Raw genomic sequence first — 14,884 nt, 5'->3', positions numbered from 1 at the left:
TGAGTACTCATGACAATTGACGGCAATCATTCTAAGAAGGCCATGTCTGGAGCGCGCTTTGTGCCTGCAAAGCTTCCACCTGGTCGGTGCGCAGGGCTCCGGAGAGGGCTGGGCCGCCTCTCCCCACACTGACTTTTTGGCCGCGGACCTCTGCGCTGGCGCAAACACCGAGTTCGGTCGGGGGGCTCCCGGTCCAGCGCCGACTGCGCTGTCTCCCCAGCACCCCGCGCCACTGGACGGCTTCCCGCCTCCGCCCCTCCCGCTGCCGCCCAGCCCCAGCCACGAGGGGCAGGAGGCGGCGGTGGCCGGCTCTCTCCGTGCCCTTTTAAAAGCCTCCCAAGCGAGGCCCCACAGGAGGATCCCGGCACAGGAGGGAGCAGCACGCTGAGCTTCCGCAGAGGTGCGTGGAGCCAGGTCCCAGGGCTGCGCCTCCCGCTGGTGGGGCCTGGCACTTCGGGTTCCCCAACGCTCTCGCTCCCGCCGCGGGGCTCCCCCCTCCCCTGGCCATGCGCCCCGGGTAGCGCGCCTGGGGCGCAGAGCCAACCCGGCGGCTCCCGCCGCCCGCCCTCGCCGCCGGCATACTGCGCCCGCTGCGGCTTCCCGCGCTCTGCCTGCCCGGCGGGCTGGAGGCCGCCGGTGGCTGCCAGCTGCCCTCCTAATGGAGACCCCTGAGCGAGGGCTGCCGAGCGGAGCTGGCCGAGATCATAGTGCACGCCAAGGTGCTCGCGCTGCACGAGGAAGTACACGGCCCGTACAACTACCTGCCCTGGTAGTATGAGGCCAGCGACGCAGGGCTCCTCTACTCCGCTGAGATCGAGATGCTGTGCGACCAGGCATGGGGCAGCATGCTCGAGGTGCCTGGGGGCTCCAGGCTCAACCTCACCGGCCTGGGCTACTTCTCCTGTTACTCCCACGCCATGGTCCAGGATTACTCCTATTTCTTCTTCCTCAGGTGAGCCTGCCAACTCTCGCCCATACCATCCCTTCAGCCACTTGGCATGGCCAGCAGAGGTACCTTTATCCCCAGCAGGCTCAGGAACTCCTTCAGAATCCTGTCTGGGCGATGTTAAGTGATGCCCTGGTCTCCTTCCCATTTTCTGCTCTTTGGTGCTCCTCATGTTGAGTCTACAGAGATCTTGGGTGCCTCTGGCTAACACTGTTGGAAAAACAGGGATGGTTCCCGTGCTTGACCAGGGAAGAGTGTTTCAGGCCAAAGCTCAAGATGGTTTCCAGCAACAAAGAGCCCATTTTCAATAGCAGAGGTTTATGCGGGGGGATAATAGGGGAAGAAGGCTCTGGTCACAGTGCTCTCAGGAGTATGAAGGGCAATCAGACAGGAGCCCTCTCTGGTTGAGTTCCATGCAAGTTGGTCTGTGGTGCAGATGAGATCCCTGTGGATAAGAGTTCAGGCGATGGCGTCTCCTGGAGTTTGAAATAAGAAAGTGGAACCCTAATTGAGATGGAATCCTTATAGAGAAGGAAAGCTATATTTTTAAAGTGGATGCTGTGGGAGTTATTTGGATGGACAGTGGTCAAAACCAATCCAAACATCTTTGGAATCAGATGGTTGTTGGAATTCTGGCTCCATTCTTCCTGTCATTTTGAGCAAGTTACTGACCTTGTCGAGAACCTCAAGAGCCTCACCTTCATAATGTGCCAAACAAGGTTGGTTGAGAATAAATCCTAGTAACTGATGCAGAACACCTGGTGCAGGTTAGATGAGAAATGTGTAGTTACTCAATCCTGCACACCTGCTTAAATGCCAAGATGGGACTGGTGTGGAATGCAGCCCAGCTGTCCTCTTGTTTCACTCAGATTCGCTCATATCAGCTGCGAGCGGACCTCAATGCCAGGCTCTTCCAAATAGCAAAAGTTTATAGAGGAAGGGCCTGGGGGCGGGGGCATTAAGGGATTGGGAAGGTGCTCACAGGGCTGTGAAGAACAGAGAGGTGAATTAGACCAGGCCTTGTCTGTTGGGAGACTCCTGGAATCTTGTGAAGTTCCATGAAAGTTTGTCGTGTGGTCACGATGAAATGCATGTAGATAAGGGTTCAGGTTATGGGCTCAACTGAGGTTTGCAATAGAAAACAGCAGGTGGAACCCTAATGCATTGGTTCTCTCCAGTTTGAGGAGGAGGCTGATACAGAGGAACTGGAAGGAACCTCAAAATGGAATCTAACAGATAGTGATTGGACAATAAGTCCCATCTTCCCAGTATGTGGCATAGCATTAAGGATATTTGGAATGGCCATGACCTTGGTCTGAAGACTAACTTTGAGCTCTTGAGATTTCACATCACTGAGAAAGAAGACAGGTTCCACAGAGGGGCGTCTATAAGCTCGCGGTAACACCTCTTTTCCATATTAAAGCCAGAATATCTAAGTTTAGAATACATGGCGTGCTTTTTGTTTGCTTGGGTGGTTTAGCCAGATTAAGTTGAATTAAAAAAAAAATACTGGAGAAGTACAGTTTCTAAATAAAACTAGCAAGGAATGAGGTAGTACCTTCTTGATATGGATAAACTTAGATTTTTACATGTCTTTATTTAGGGAAACCAGCTCTAAAACTATTCAACAAGAAAACTTTATTTTCCAAATTAAAAAAATGCACTCTTTACACCGCCATTAAACAAAGAAGGATGCTGTTTTCATCCTCGTTTTATAGATTGTACATTTAAGCTTAGAGAATTTAAGAAATCTGTTGTGTGTCAAACAAGAGATAAGTAGCAGTGATAGGACTTGAATATTGGGTCATTCCAATTGGCTTTCCTTTGCCCGGGAAACAAGGAGCACTCCACTAGGAGAAGGAAGGCGGCTTGGGAGATACACAAATGTTCACCTGCACCCATCCCCCAATTCACATGTTTTGAAAAACTTAAGGATAGATACATGCAGTGTGAGGTAGAGAAACAGTCAGAGAGGGACTCCTCTAATGTGAGCCATGTAGATGTGTAATTGGAAGCTCCATGTAAATCAGTGAAGATAGAATATGCTCTCACACTGCACAAAAATATCTCACAATGGTTTAAAGACTTAAACATAAGACATGATGCCATAAAACTCCTAGAAGAGAATATGGGCAAAATGTTCTCTGATATAAATTGGACCTTTTTTTTCCTTAGGTCAGTCTCCCAAGGTCATAGAAATAAAACCAAATATGAACAAAGGGGACTGGATCAAACTTACAAGTTTCTGCACAGCAAAGAAAACCATAAAAAGAAAAAAAAAAAAAAAAGACAACCTAAAGAATGGGAGAAAATATTTGCAAATGATGCAATAGACCAGGGCTTAATTTCAAATATACAGACCATACAATTCAACAACAACAACAACAACAACAAAAACAATAAAAAAATGTGCATAAAACCTTAATAGACATTTCTCCAAAGAAGACATGCAGATGGCCAGTAGACACATAAAAATATACTCAGTGTCATTAATTCTTAGACAAATGCAAATAAAAGCTGCAGCCAGGTACCATCTCCTATCAGGCAGAATGGCTATCATCAAAAACAGAACAAATAGCAAATGTTGGAGAGAGTGTGACGAAAGGGGAACCCTCCTACACTGCTGGTGGGAATGTAAGTTGGGGTAGCCACTATGGAAAACAGTATGGGGGATCCTCAGAAAATTCATAGGTCCACCATATGACCCAGCAGTCCCCCTCGTGGGCATATCCCCGGACAAAACTCTAATTCAGGAACATACATGCACCCCCATGTTCATAGCAGCACTATTCCCAACAGCCAAGATATGGAAACAACCTAAATGTACCTTGATAGTTGAATGATTAAAGAAAATGTGGTACATATATATGAATATTACTCAGCCATAACAAGAAAGAAAGAATGCCATTTGCAGCAACATGGACAGAAATAGAGATAATTATACTAAGCGGAGTAAGTCACAAAGAGAATAATAAATACCATATTATATCACTTATATGTGGAATGTAAAATATGACACAAATGAACCTATTTACAAAACAGAAACAGACTCATGGATACAGAGAATTAACTTGTGGTTGCCAAGGGCAATGGAGGGAGGGAGATGGATGGACTGGGTGTTTGGGATTGGCAGATGCAAACTGTTACATTTGGAATAAACAACAAGGTCCTACCTTAGCACAGGGAACCATATCCAATCTCCTGGGATAAACCATAATGGAAAAAATATTAAAAAAATGTATGTATATGTATAACTGAGTCACTTTACAGCAGAAATTAGCACAATGTTGTAATTAAACTCTACTATAAAAAAGTTTAAAAAATTAAACTCTACTATAAACTCTACTCTATAAAAGAGACGTTGTATAACTGGCAACACTGTCACAGTCTTCTGTTGACTCTCGATTCAAGATGGTACACCCCATGGGTGTCCAGTCTACAGCTCTTGCCTCCTTTTTTTCCCATTAGGATGGATGAGAACTATAACCTCTTGCCTCATGGAGTCAATTTCCAAGATGCCATCTTTCCAGACACTCAAGAGAACAGAAGGATGTTTCCTAGCCTTTTCCAGTTTTCAAACTGTTCACAAGGACAGCAGCTGGCAACTTTCTCCAGTGACTGGGAGGTCCAAGAAGACACTAGGGTAAGAAATGGCTATACCCTGTGCTACAGCAAAGTAACAAGATAGCTATGACTCATATGAATGTTGTGAGCAAGGGAGTCAAGAGTCCTCTTCCAAAGTCCAGATCAAGAAGTATTTTTCACCCTCTCCACAGCTCTCCCAGAAGTTGACAAGTGCTGCTCATAAACTCTGGAGTCCTCAAGCTGTACTGTGTGGCATGAGGTTCCTCAGAGTAAGGAACCTTCTTGTCCCCAGAGTGAGGGGACAAGATGATCTGAAGGTTGGCATGCTGTGCCTCAGTTTCCTCTTCTGTAAATTGGAAGCCATTGTAACATCTGTATCTTAGGGTGGATGTGACATGATTTAACTATGTAGGGAATGTCAATAGGAAAAGCCTTTAGTGAGGTGTTTGAGAGTAAGCACTCAATACACTGAGCTGTTATGACTACTTCTGTTGTTGATTTCAAATACTTATGTATGTTTTCACTTGGCCCTGCTGGGTCTTGGTTGTGGCATGTGGGATCTTCAGTCTTCCTTGCAGCATGCAGGATCTTCAGTTGCAGCATGCAAACCCTTAGTGGCAGGATCTAGTTCCCATGGAACAGAAGGATCCAAATCACTCTGGGCATGAAGATAGAAAAGGCATCTTTCAGTCTGAGGCAGATGCCTGAGTTGTGGGGATATTTCGAGGACTATCGCTTTCTCTGTGCAGTGGCATTGTTGCAACTGAGCCAGGGGAGCAGGGAGGCCGTGTGGCCCATCGCTCCCAGTCTCCCACCAAGGTGTTTATAGGACCATGTGACAGACCACAGGAGACAGTTCTGATGTGGGTTAATGAAGCAATGTGCATGTATTAGGTGGTTTCCTTCTTTCCCCCATCTGTGGTGCCCTGGGTGGCGGCGCTGTCTTTCTCTTGTCTGGTGGGTGGGCCTAGGGGAGTGGCCTTGTTCTTCCAAACCTCCTGCCCAGGGCTCCATGGCACCTGGAGGCTTTCTTCATGTTCTTTGCACAGAAACTGTTCTCATAGTGGACAAGTACATCTGACTGAGGAAAAGTGTTGATTCTTCCTTTCCATACATTACCCAGGGTTCCTTCCTTAGGCCTGCCCTACTGACAGTTCTCAACTCCCTGACCCCTCTTCAAGATTTGCCAAAATTTTCTGAGAGCTTGTCATATATTTCACTCCCCACATGGATCTAAGCACCTTTCTTTCCCTCTGCCCCACTCTTTTTTTTTTTCTTTCCTACCTGACTCTTAATCTGTGCCAGCGCCCACTCCACATTGAACTGGACCCACCAAGTATAAGCCTGAGATCCCCAGCCTAGGTCAGACCATAGCATGTTCAAATTAAATATTTTTAGTCTTGGTCCTGTGGGTCTCCATTTTGTTGGATTTTTGCTTCATGTCCTAAATCCTTGGTAATAGTACATTGATGTCAAGAGATCAGATATTGATCCAAAAATTCCTCACAGCTGAGCCCCAAACTCTTTAGAAATATAGCTGATTAGCCCTGTGGTCACACAATGAAGCTATTAACATTTACTGCAATTAGATTTTCCATCATTTGAAACAAATAGAACAATGGGACTGTGGAAAATTGATTTAATGTGAAGGCAGTCCTATTTTGGGTGGTCAGATGTTGATCTTGGGGAGAATTCCTTTTCCCTTTCATCATCCTGGTTTCTTAGATAACAGAGGGTGGTATGTGTGTTTTCACTGAGTCAGAAGCTTTTGGGGGAAGAGAATTAATTGTTCCAGGTTGCTGAGCTGCTGACAGAGCCAAATTGAGGTGTTGATGGACTTTGTATGTATCACATGTTGGCTCCTTCTGCCCACTTTGAAAGGTACCACATCAGAGCTGAGTTAAATTAGCTAGTTCATTTGAGAATTTAGGTTTAAAATAAAACTAAGGTGCTAGCATTTATATTTTATGATATTCCTTGAGAAATTTTTACTTTCTCTGCAGTGATTAAAATAGGTGTGAATTGAAGGTGTCAGAATTAGATGAAGAGTTATGGACAGTTACTTGTTCCTTTCTTGAAAAAAAAAACAAACAAACAAACTAAAACTAAAAATTATCTGCCTTAAAAACAAACAAACAAGCAAACAAAAAACCACAAAACTTATGTTCAGTTGTGCTGGATCTTTGATGCCTTGAGGGCTTTTCTCTAGTTATGGCAAGCAAGGGCTACTCTTTGTTGCAGTGCACAGGCTTCTTATTGCAGTAGCTTCCCTCGTTGCGGAGCACAGGCTCTGAGCACATGGGCTTCAGTAGTTGTGGGTTGTGGGCTCACTAGTTTTGGCACACGGGCCTAGTTGATCTGCAGCTTATGGAATCTTCCTGGTCGAGGGATTGAACCAATGTCCCTGCTCTGGCAGATGGATTCCTATCCACTGTGCCACCAGGGAAGTCCTCTCTGCTTTTTCTGTGTGAAGATGAGTATCCTGCTTTCTCTCCTATGCAGGGTAAATAAATCATGTTACGACACAAACAGTCTGTTTTTCCTAAGGTGATGGGTCTTCCATCTTAGATGGGGTCAGAGGAGCTTGTTTGGGTCACCTTTTTATTCCAGTTAGACTCTTGTTAATGGGAACATGTGAATCCTTCATTTGTTCTGAGACCATTATGAATGGCCCTGGACAGTGCACATTACACAATTTCCCTATATCACATTCTGTGCCTTAGATGATGATGAATTTAGGGGGGCACACTGATGAATTCTCATCATTTCCACTGTTGCTGCTGCTCTTTTCTAAGTCCCCAGTCATCTTGAACAGTGTGTTTAGATCGTGGTCGTGAAGGGTGCATCTCCTCCTTCTCATTCTCTTGCAGCATCACATGAATCTGGGACTCTAGGATCAATCTGGAGGTTAAGAAATTGAACCAGAGGAAAAGCTGATGTAGGGAAACTTTTTGTGATACATACCCAGGACAACCTGCAACTCCGTCCTCAGCAGTCAAATCCTCCCATTCTCTAATTCCATCCTTAGACATCCCACCACTCCCCCCTCCCCCCACCCACCCGTCCCTTGCTTCAGTCAGTGGAAACATATGTTTGCTTTCAAAAGTTGCCAGGGAATCAGCAGCACTCCTAACTGTTCAGCATCTCTCTGGTTCAGTATCATGTTGTTAATGGGGCCTCTGGGGATGTCTTTGGCAAGTTAGAGCATCCATCCCATTTTCTGGTAGGGTTCTCTCCACGCCAGCCAAGAACATTTTCTTTTCCTTTTTTCCTTCCCTGCTCGGTGAGTGTAACAATCAAAACAAAATTTGGCTGTTTTCCTCTCTCAGCAAGTCCTGTCCCCCGGGACCGTGACCCAGACTGACCCACACATACATCAATCTGACCTAGAGTGTCATGGGACTGACATAAAATCTGTGGAAGACCTCCTGTCATCTTTCTTTTTCCCCTTTTTAGAGTTGGGAAGGATGGTGAGGGAGGTGCCATCCTCATCAGGCAATCAGGATTGGCTGTGCCATTTTCAGAGGCATGGCCTCAGGCAGAACCCTTAATTTCCCAAAACTTCAGTTTTCTCCTTCCCTGATAGCTCAGTTGGTAAAAAATCTGCCTGCAATGCAGGAGACCCCAGTTTGATTCCTGGGTCAGGAAGATCTGCTGGAGAAGGGATAGGCTACCCACTCCAGTATTCTTGGGCTTCCCTTGTGGCTCAACTAGTAAAGAATCCCCCTGCAGTGCAAGAGACCTCGGTTTGATCCTTGGGTTGGCAAATCCCCTGGAGAAGGGAAAGGCTATCCTCTCCAGTATCCTGGCCTGGAGAATTCCATGAACTCTATAGTCCATGGTGTCACAAAGAGTCGGACACCACTGAGCGACTTTCACTTTCAAAACATATAAACTGTCTCAGGTTGTCCTAAGGACCCAGTTAGATCATAGGTTTGAAAGCACTTTGTCATTTGTAAAGAGTGATGGAGGGGTTTATGACTATAAATGGATAGTTAGAAAGTATGGCTTTAAAACTTAAAGATGATGAAAATTTTAAAAAGCTTCCTGTATCTTCCCAGGGCAGTGGCAGTGGGAGCAATGGTGGCAGGGTAGGTGGTGGAGAGGGGAACAGATGATGGGGAAGCTCTCATGTGTGTTGTAATTCATTCAACAGAATTTACTGGGTTCTGGTCACAGAGCACTTAAAAATTCATGTACTGAGTTATAAACCATGTTCATGTGGATTCCCAAATCTGAAAGTGTAAAATGGTAGTCAGTAGAGTTTTTTTCTCCCACCTCTGACACCCATCCACCCAGTTCCCACCCCACCCTCCAAATAACCACTGTTAATAGTTTCTTGTAAGCTTCCAATGAGTATTCTCAACCAATAAACAGTTCAGTCAAGATTCACTGTCTTCTTTAAGGGCATGGCAGCCCACTCCTATATTCCTGCCTGGAGAATCCCATGGACAGAGGAGCCTGATGGGCTTCAGTCCATGGGGTCACAAAGAGTTGACACGACTGTGTGACTAACACACACTTTTGGTACCAGTGGCACTGCAATATGCACACGTGGTTGTGCCCTTCTTTGTTCACAAGTGGGTACATGTAAGTAGACATGTAAGTTTCTATATCTAGACATGTACGTTGGTTTAAACAGCTGTGTCGTATTCCATTGTATTAATGCCTTACTGTGTATTTAATCAAGTTCCCTGTTGATAGGTAGTTATACTGTTTCCAGTCCATGGATATTACATGGAGTGTGGTCATGTATGACATTATATCAGTACACACTTCATTTTGTGGAATTGTTGAGTCCAGTATTTAGCAAGTGACTCTTGAGTGACTGCCATGAGGCAGCTGCTGTGTTAGATACCAAAGTTTCAATGTTGAGAAAAATTTTAGAATATTATAATAATATATTTATAAAAATATAAATTTTAGAGTATAATTATTGTTAATATTTTATCTAAAAGCTCATATCATATTTACATTTTTTAGTTTTTTTGTTGTTGTTTAGAGGTACTTTCTTGTTGACAAGCTTGTGACAGATACAACAATATAGCAATTTTTAACTTATACTAAACCTAGGCACTATGAAAATTTTGTGCTTAATGTTAATGACTCTTAGATATGTCTACAGTAGAGTAGCAAAAAAAAAAATACTAGATATTTAATATTGACTATTTCCCAGTTCATGTGAATCTGAAATTCATATAGGTCAATATTTTCTTATATTTCCAACTGTTTGATTTGTAAGAGCTTCCTTTTCTTGAGGCCATTTAAGTAAGAACTCAGAACTTGAGCAATATTATCAAAAAACAGAAGACTCACACTGAGACATACATAAATCCAGACAGACAGACAAGGGATCTTCTAGTTTTCCACCTGAGATTTAAAAAATTTCTTTGAGCCGCTTTTTTTTTGGGGGGGGGGGCGAGGGTTGGGGGAGGCGGGTGGTGGCAAGAATACTGGAGTGGGTTGCCATTCCCATCTGCAGGAGATCTTCCTGACCCAGGGATTGGACCCAGGTCTCCCGCATTATAGGCAGAGACTTTACCGTCTGAGCCAGCAGGGAAGTTGTTGAATTCTGTGGCAAGGATTAACTTCAAGCGTTGCCCTAGGCAGGCCTTCGTAACAAGCTAATTGTTTTTAATTGAATATGCAAAAGAACCAACTTTATGGTTTCCAAGAAAAAAAGAAGTTTCCTTGTAACCAATTTTGTCTGGTTCTATAGAATATCATGGCGGTCCTAGGTCAGGTCATCTTTCCTTTCTGTAGTCATAGTTTTATCCCTGAATCATAGACAGATCAGCTGATAAAAAGCTTGGATTGTCTCTGTGGGGTGGATTTGCTTGTCCTTGTGTTTCACCTGGGGCAGTATCGAGGCCCGCGTGCCTCTCCTGGAAGTGGGCGTGGGGGCGGGGTGCACCAGGAGCACGTGTTGGGGTGGGGTGGGTGGGCACTGGGAGCCGTCGGGGGCAGGGGGTCACAGTTGTGCTCTCAGGGGTCACCATTGCGGCTGGAAAGGCCCATTTTGTGCACTCCTGAGTCCCCAGGGATCAGCATCCAGTGAGCGGAGCGGAGGGGTGCAGACCACAGGTAAGGGAACTGGGATTCGGTGGAGCAGGGAACTACGTATTACGCCCTCTCTGTTGGCACAGTCTCGGAGCCCCCTAACCTGGTGGTCACGGAAAGGCCTCGCCTTTGGGGCCAAGGCCTTTACCACTTTACCCCTTCACATAAAGCTCAGACCCGTGTGGGTTTTCCAAAGCAGCCTAGTGCCTGCTGGAAGTCCAAGGGATTTATCCTTCCTGGTGATTTCACCTGCGGGGACTTCATAACCCTTACTCTGGCTGGCTGGCCCAGCCCTGCTTCTGCCACTTTGCAGCCCAGTGGGCCCTTGACCACCTGCTGGAATGGGAAAGGGAAGGGTCCACCAGTTTCACCCTAGATATTTAGTAGGGTGGATGGATTTAAACATCTGGTGGCCACCCAGGCAGAAAAAGAAGGGAGGAGGGCACCTTGCTGCCCTTTCATGGTGGAATCTGTGGCTGTCCTTCTGAGAGGGGGCCTTTTCATGGGGACCCTGTGCAATAAGTTTGGGGTTTTGGAACTGAATAATTAGAATGTGTAAAATTTTTAAATTATGTGGTGCTTTAATTAAAAAAAAAAAAACAAAAACAAACAAAAAAAAACAAACAAGCTCCAAATTCTTTGCAAATTGAGGTCTAAAAATTGAAGGCCTAAAATAAAATTTAATATCCTTATGGGATAAACTTAAAACTTAGAAATTCTCCTTAGAAGGATATTAAATTTTCCTTCCACTGTGGCATTCTATGAAGAAATGTGTGTTTTTTTAAGAAGAGAGTCAGAAAAGTGAGGGAAACAGAAAACCAAGAAGTGCCCCTGTAGTTTGGTGAAGGCCTTAGGAGGTCACTTGTAAATACTGCTGACTGTCTGGAGGCAGTCTCTTCCTGTGGCTGATGGGCACAGAGCTATGCAGGCTTGTCCTTTGTATGGATGTTCTTGTTGGTGGAAATCCAGCTTGGATCCATCTCCTGATGTGTAAGAATTTCCCAGACTAGACCCCTAGGCAAATCCTGCAGGGCCAGGGGCTCCTTCCTTCATTGTATCTCTCTGACTAAAACCCAGCAATGACATATTTTCTTTCAATCTGGTCTCTCATACAGGCCTTGGAGTAATATTTCCCCCTCCCCCTCAATAGACTTGGGTTCCAGGGATGAATTATAGTCAGTTGTCCATGATTTTGCAGATGAGGAAACTGAGAGCCAGAGAGGGTGGAGGACTGTCCAAGGGAGAATGGGATATCCTTCCAGGAACCCTGGCTCCTGGGTTTTTAATGAGCTTCCCACCCAGCATGGTCATTAGTTGGCAAGTGTTGACATTGAGAATAAACTATTGGCGGAAATGTAAAAGTCTTTTTTAAAGAATGTGCCTACCAGCTGTGCATCTTATGGAGTATTTTCATTGTACTCTCCAACCCTTGGAAAGTGCTGGGCACAGGGCAGATGCTTCATCATTTTTATTGAATAAGTTCAGTTTCACATAATTATACCAATAGTGTCAGCAACACTATGAGGTATATTAGAACAGTGATTGTCACAGTTGGTACTTCACATATCAGTAAAGAAATAAAACATTTTATTAGGAAGACTGTAGGAGAATTTCTAAGTTTTAAGTTTATCCCATAAGGATATTAAAAAAAAATGAAACAAATCTCTCCCTTCATCACCAAGGCTATCGGAGGTCTGTTGAGGACCCCACGCAAGGGAGGTTCTACCTCTTGGGACATCCCTACTTCAGCATCTCCCTAAGCCAGCAACCTGGGACAGTCGAGTACACTTGAAGTTCCTTCCTTGACCTCGGGAGTTTTTTTGGAAGACAATTTTTTGACAGACAGGGGTGGGGGAAGGTTTTGGGATGTTTCAAGTGCAGTCCATTTATTGTGCACTCTATTTCTATTTTTTTTCCCCCTGTTGGCTCCCTTGGTAAAGAGTCTGCCCACAGTGCGGGAGATGTGGGTTCAGTCCCTGGGTCGGGAAGATCTCCTGAAGGAAATGACAGCTCACTCCAGTATTCTTGCTTGAAGAATTCAATGGACTGAGGAGCCTGGTGGGCTACAAAGGGCTGGACACCGCTGAGTGACCAAACACTTATTTCTAGTATGATTTCATCAGCCCCACCTCAGATCATCAGGCATTAGATCCTCGAGGTTGGGGGCCCCTGCTTTAGTTCCCTCTTTCATCTTTTACACAGCTCCAGCCTGCTTCCTCCCCTCTTCAACCTGCAGAACTACCTACTGGGTTTCTCTGAGTGTGACTAAGAGTCTCCTTCCCTCACTTCCTTTCCTCTGAGTCCCTTCTCCTAACTGGGTTTCCCTGATCTCGGTTTAGGCACTTTTGCCCCAGGTGGTGCTAGTGGTAAAGAACCTCCCTGCCAATGCAGGAATCCGATCCCTGGGTTGAGAAGATTCCCTGGAGGAGGGCAGGGCAACCCACTCCAGTATTCTTGCCTGGAAAATTCCCATGGACAGAGGAGCCTGGCAGGCTCTGACAGTTAGACGTGACTAAAGCGACTTAGCACAGCATACCAGAGGACCTTAAAACTGCAGACTCACATGATGGTTCTGGCTCTTTGGAGTCCCTTGTCATTCCACGTGTATGCTATTTTCAGCTTGTGTATTGCTTCCTAAAGGCCCTGAGAGAGTAATAGGCAGGAAGGCTGGGGGTCTTCAGACAGAGGGAATAGGCTGCAAGTGTCAGATGTTTTTTTCTATGTCTCTTAAGCAGCCGGAGGAAACAAACTGGTGTTACATTTTTTCCCCTTCTCCATACAAATTTAAAAGGATGTTTCTCTGAAAATTCTGTGTTGCCATGATGATTCATGGCTCCACCTGAACTTAACTTTTCTCAAACCTTGAGCTAAGCAATGCATTTTTTCGTAAGGAAATGTTTGTCTTAAGCTATGTTAATATACTACGTATTTCCGCTAGACTGTCTTCAGGTCGGTTCCCCCTAAAGGCTCAGAACTGACTTGACAAACCAGTATGTCTTACTCATACCTTGTTCTCCTAATCTATGTTAATGAAACAATATATTTGCCTGGAAATCTGCCTTTCTTCAAGATTCATGTCAATCATTTTATGGCCCAGGATGACTCACCTGCTACCAATGTTATCTCAATGCATGTTGTGGGTGAGGGGCGTGGTGCCATTCTCTGAGACATTGCCTTTCTTTCCTTAGCAGACTGCTAGTGGCTGTATTGGAGTAGGAAATGGCACCCCACTCCAGTACTTTTGCCTAGAAAATCCTAAGGACAGAGGAGCCTGGTAGGCTGGTCCATGGGTTCGCTAGAGTCGGACATGACTGAGAAACTTCACTTTCATTTTTCACTTTCATGCATTGGAGAAGGAAATGGCAACCCAGTCCAGTGTTCTTGCCTGGAGAATCCCAGGGACGGGAAGCCTAGTGGGCTGCCGTCTATGGGGTCACACAGAGTCGGACACGACTCAAGTGACTTAGCAGTGGCTGTATAACATCTGGCTAAAGACCAGCAGGGGGTATTCTTACTGCAACCATCTGAAGTCTATATCAGCAGCTTTCTCTGTCTCTTTTATACTTTAAGAAAACCTTATGACACAAAAGCTCTGAGTGATCAAGTCATATTGGATCTTCATTTCAGATTGAAGATGCATTCCATGGTATTGCCATCTTAAGTCTTTCCATTGCTATGGGATATCTATACATGTATTCAGGATATTTTTTCAGCAATTGTGTATAATTTCCAGTGTGCCAGTCTTGTCATCCTCATTACATCCATGGCAAAGTATTTTATTAATGTTGACATTATTAAAAGGGAGTTGTTTTTTTTTTTTTTTAATTCCTTTTCAGATTATTATTTGCTAATGTATACAGATAAAACTGTGTAATCATTCATTTTTATCAGTTTGGACAGCTTGATAGTTGTCTTTACTTTCTTTACTTTCTCATACTTTAAGATTATCCTGTCTCATATATGTACTGCCTCACCCCTAATCTCAGTCATTAAGTCAAAGAACTTCTGTCCTTTTATTTTTTTTTTTTAACATTGAATTATTTTTGACTATGCTGGGTCTTCGTTGCTAGATGTCTAGTTGTAGTGAGCAGAGGCTGCCCTCTAGTGGCCGTGCCATGGATTCTCCTTGCACCAGTTTCTCTGGTTGCAGAACTTTGAGCTCTGGAGCATGTAAGTACTTCAGTAGTTGTATGGGGGCTTAGTTGCCCCTGGGCATGTGGAATCTTCTAGCACCAGGGATTGAACCCGTGTTCCCTGCATTGGTAGGCAGATCCTTTACCACAGACCACCAGG

The 14,884-nt window shown here is 44.9% G+C and overlaps 1 protein-coding gene across 2 annotated transcripts in view; it reads left to right on the top strand.

The window, feature by feature from the left end:
- Positions 1–419: 419 nt before the first annotated feature.
- LOC129631841 (coiled-coil domain-containing protein 3-like) overlaps positions 420–14,884 on the top strand; it is a 72,201-nt gene continuing 57,736 nt past the window's right edge. The window contains exons 1-3 of one of the 2 annotated variants that reach the window (XM_055553101.1): positions 420–952; positions 4,415–4,589; positions 4,723–5,822. In XM_055553101.1, the coding sequence (XP_055409076.1) occupies positions 819–952; positions 4,415–4,589; positions 4,723–4,914 (501 nt within the window). In that variant the 5' untranslated portion in view covers positions 420–818 and the 3' untranslated portion in view covers positions 4,915–5,822. Of the gene's footprint in view, positions 953–1,530; positions 1,666–4,414; positions 4,590–4,722; positions 5,823–14,884 lie in introns of those variants that run through there. The other variant, XR_008704197.1, reaches the window with a different exon arrangement.

The sequence above is a fragment of the Bubalus kerabau genome, chromosome 17, assembly GCF_029407905.1.
Source record: "Bubalus kerabau isolate K-KA32 ecotype Philippines breed swamp buffalo chromosome 17, PCC_UOA_SB_1v2, whole genome shotgun sequence".
In the NCBI taxonomy this organism is placed as follows: Eukaryota; Metazoa; Chordata; class Mammalia; order Artiodactyla; family Bovidae; genus Bubalus; species Bubalus kerabau.
Note: the sequence above shows the minus strand (reverse complement) of the source record. Positions and strands in the feature narration are given on the sequence as shown.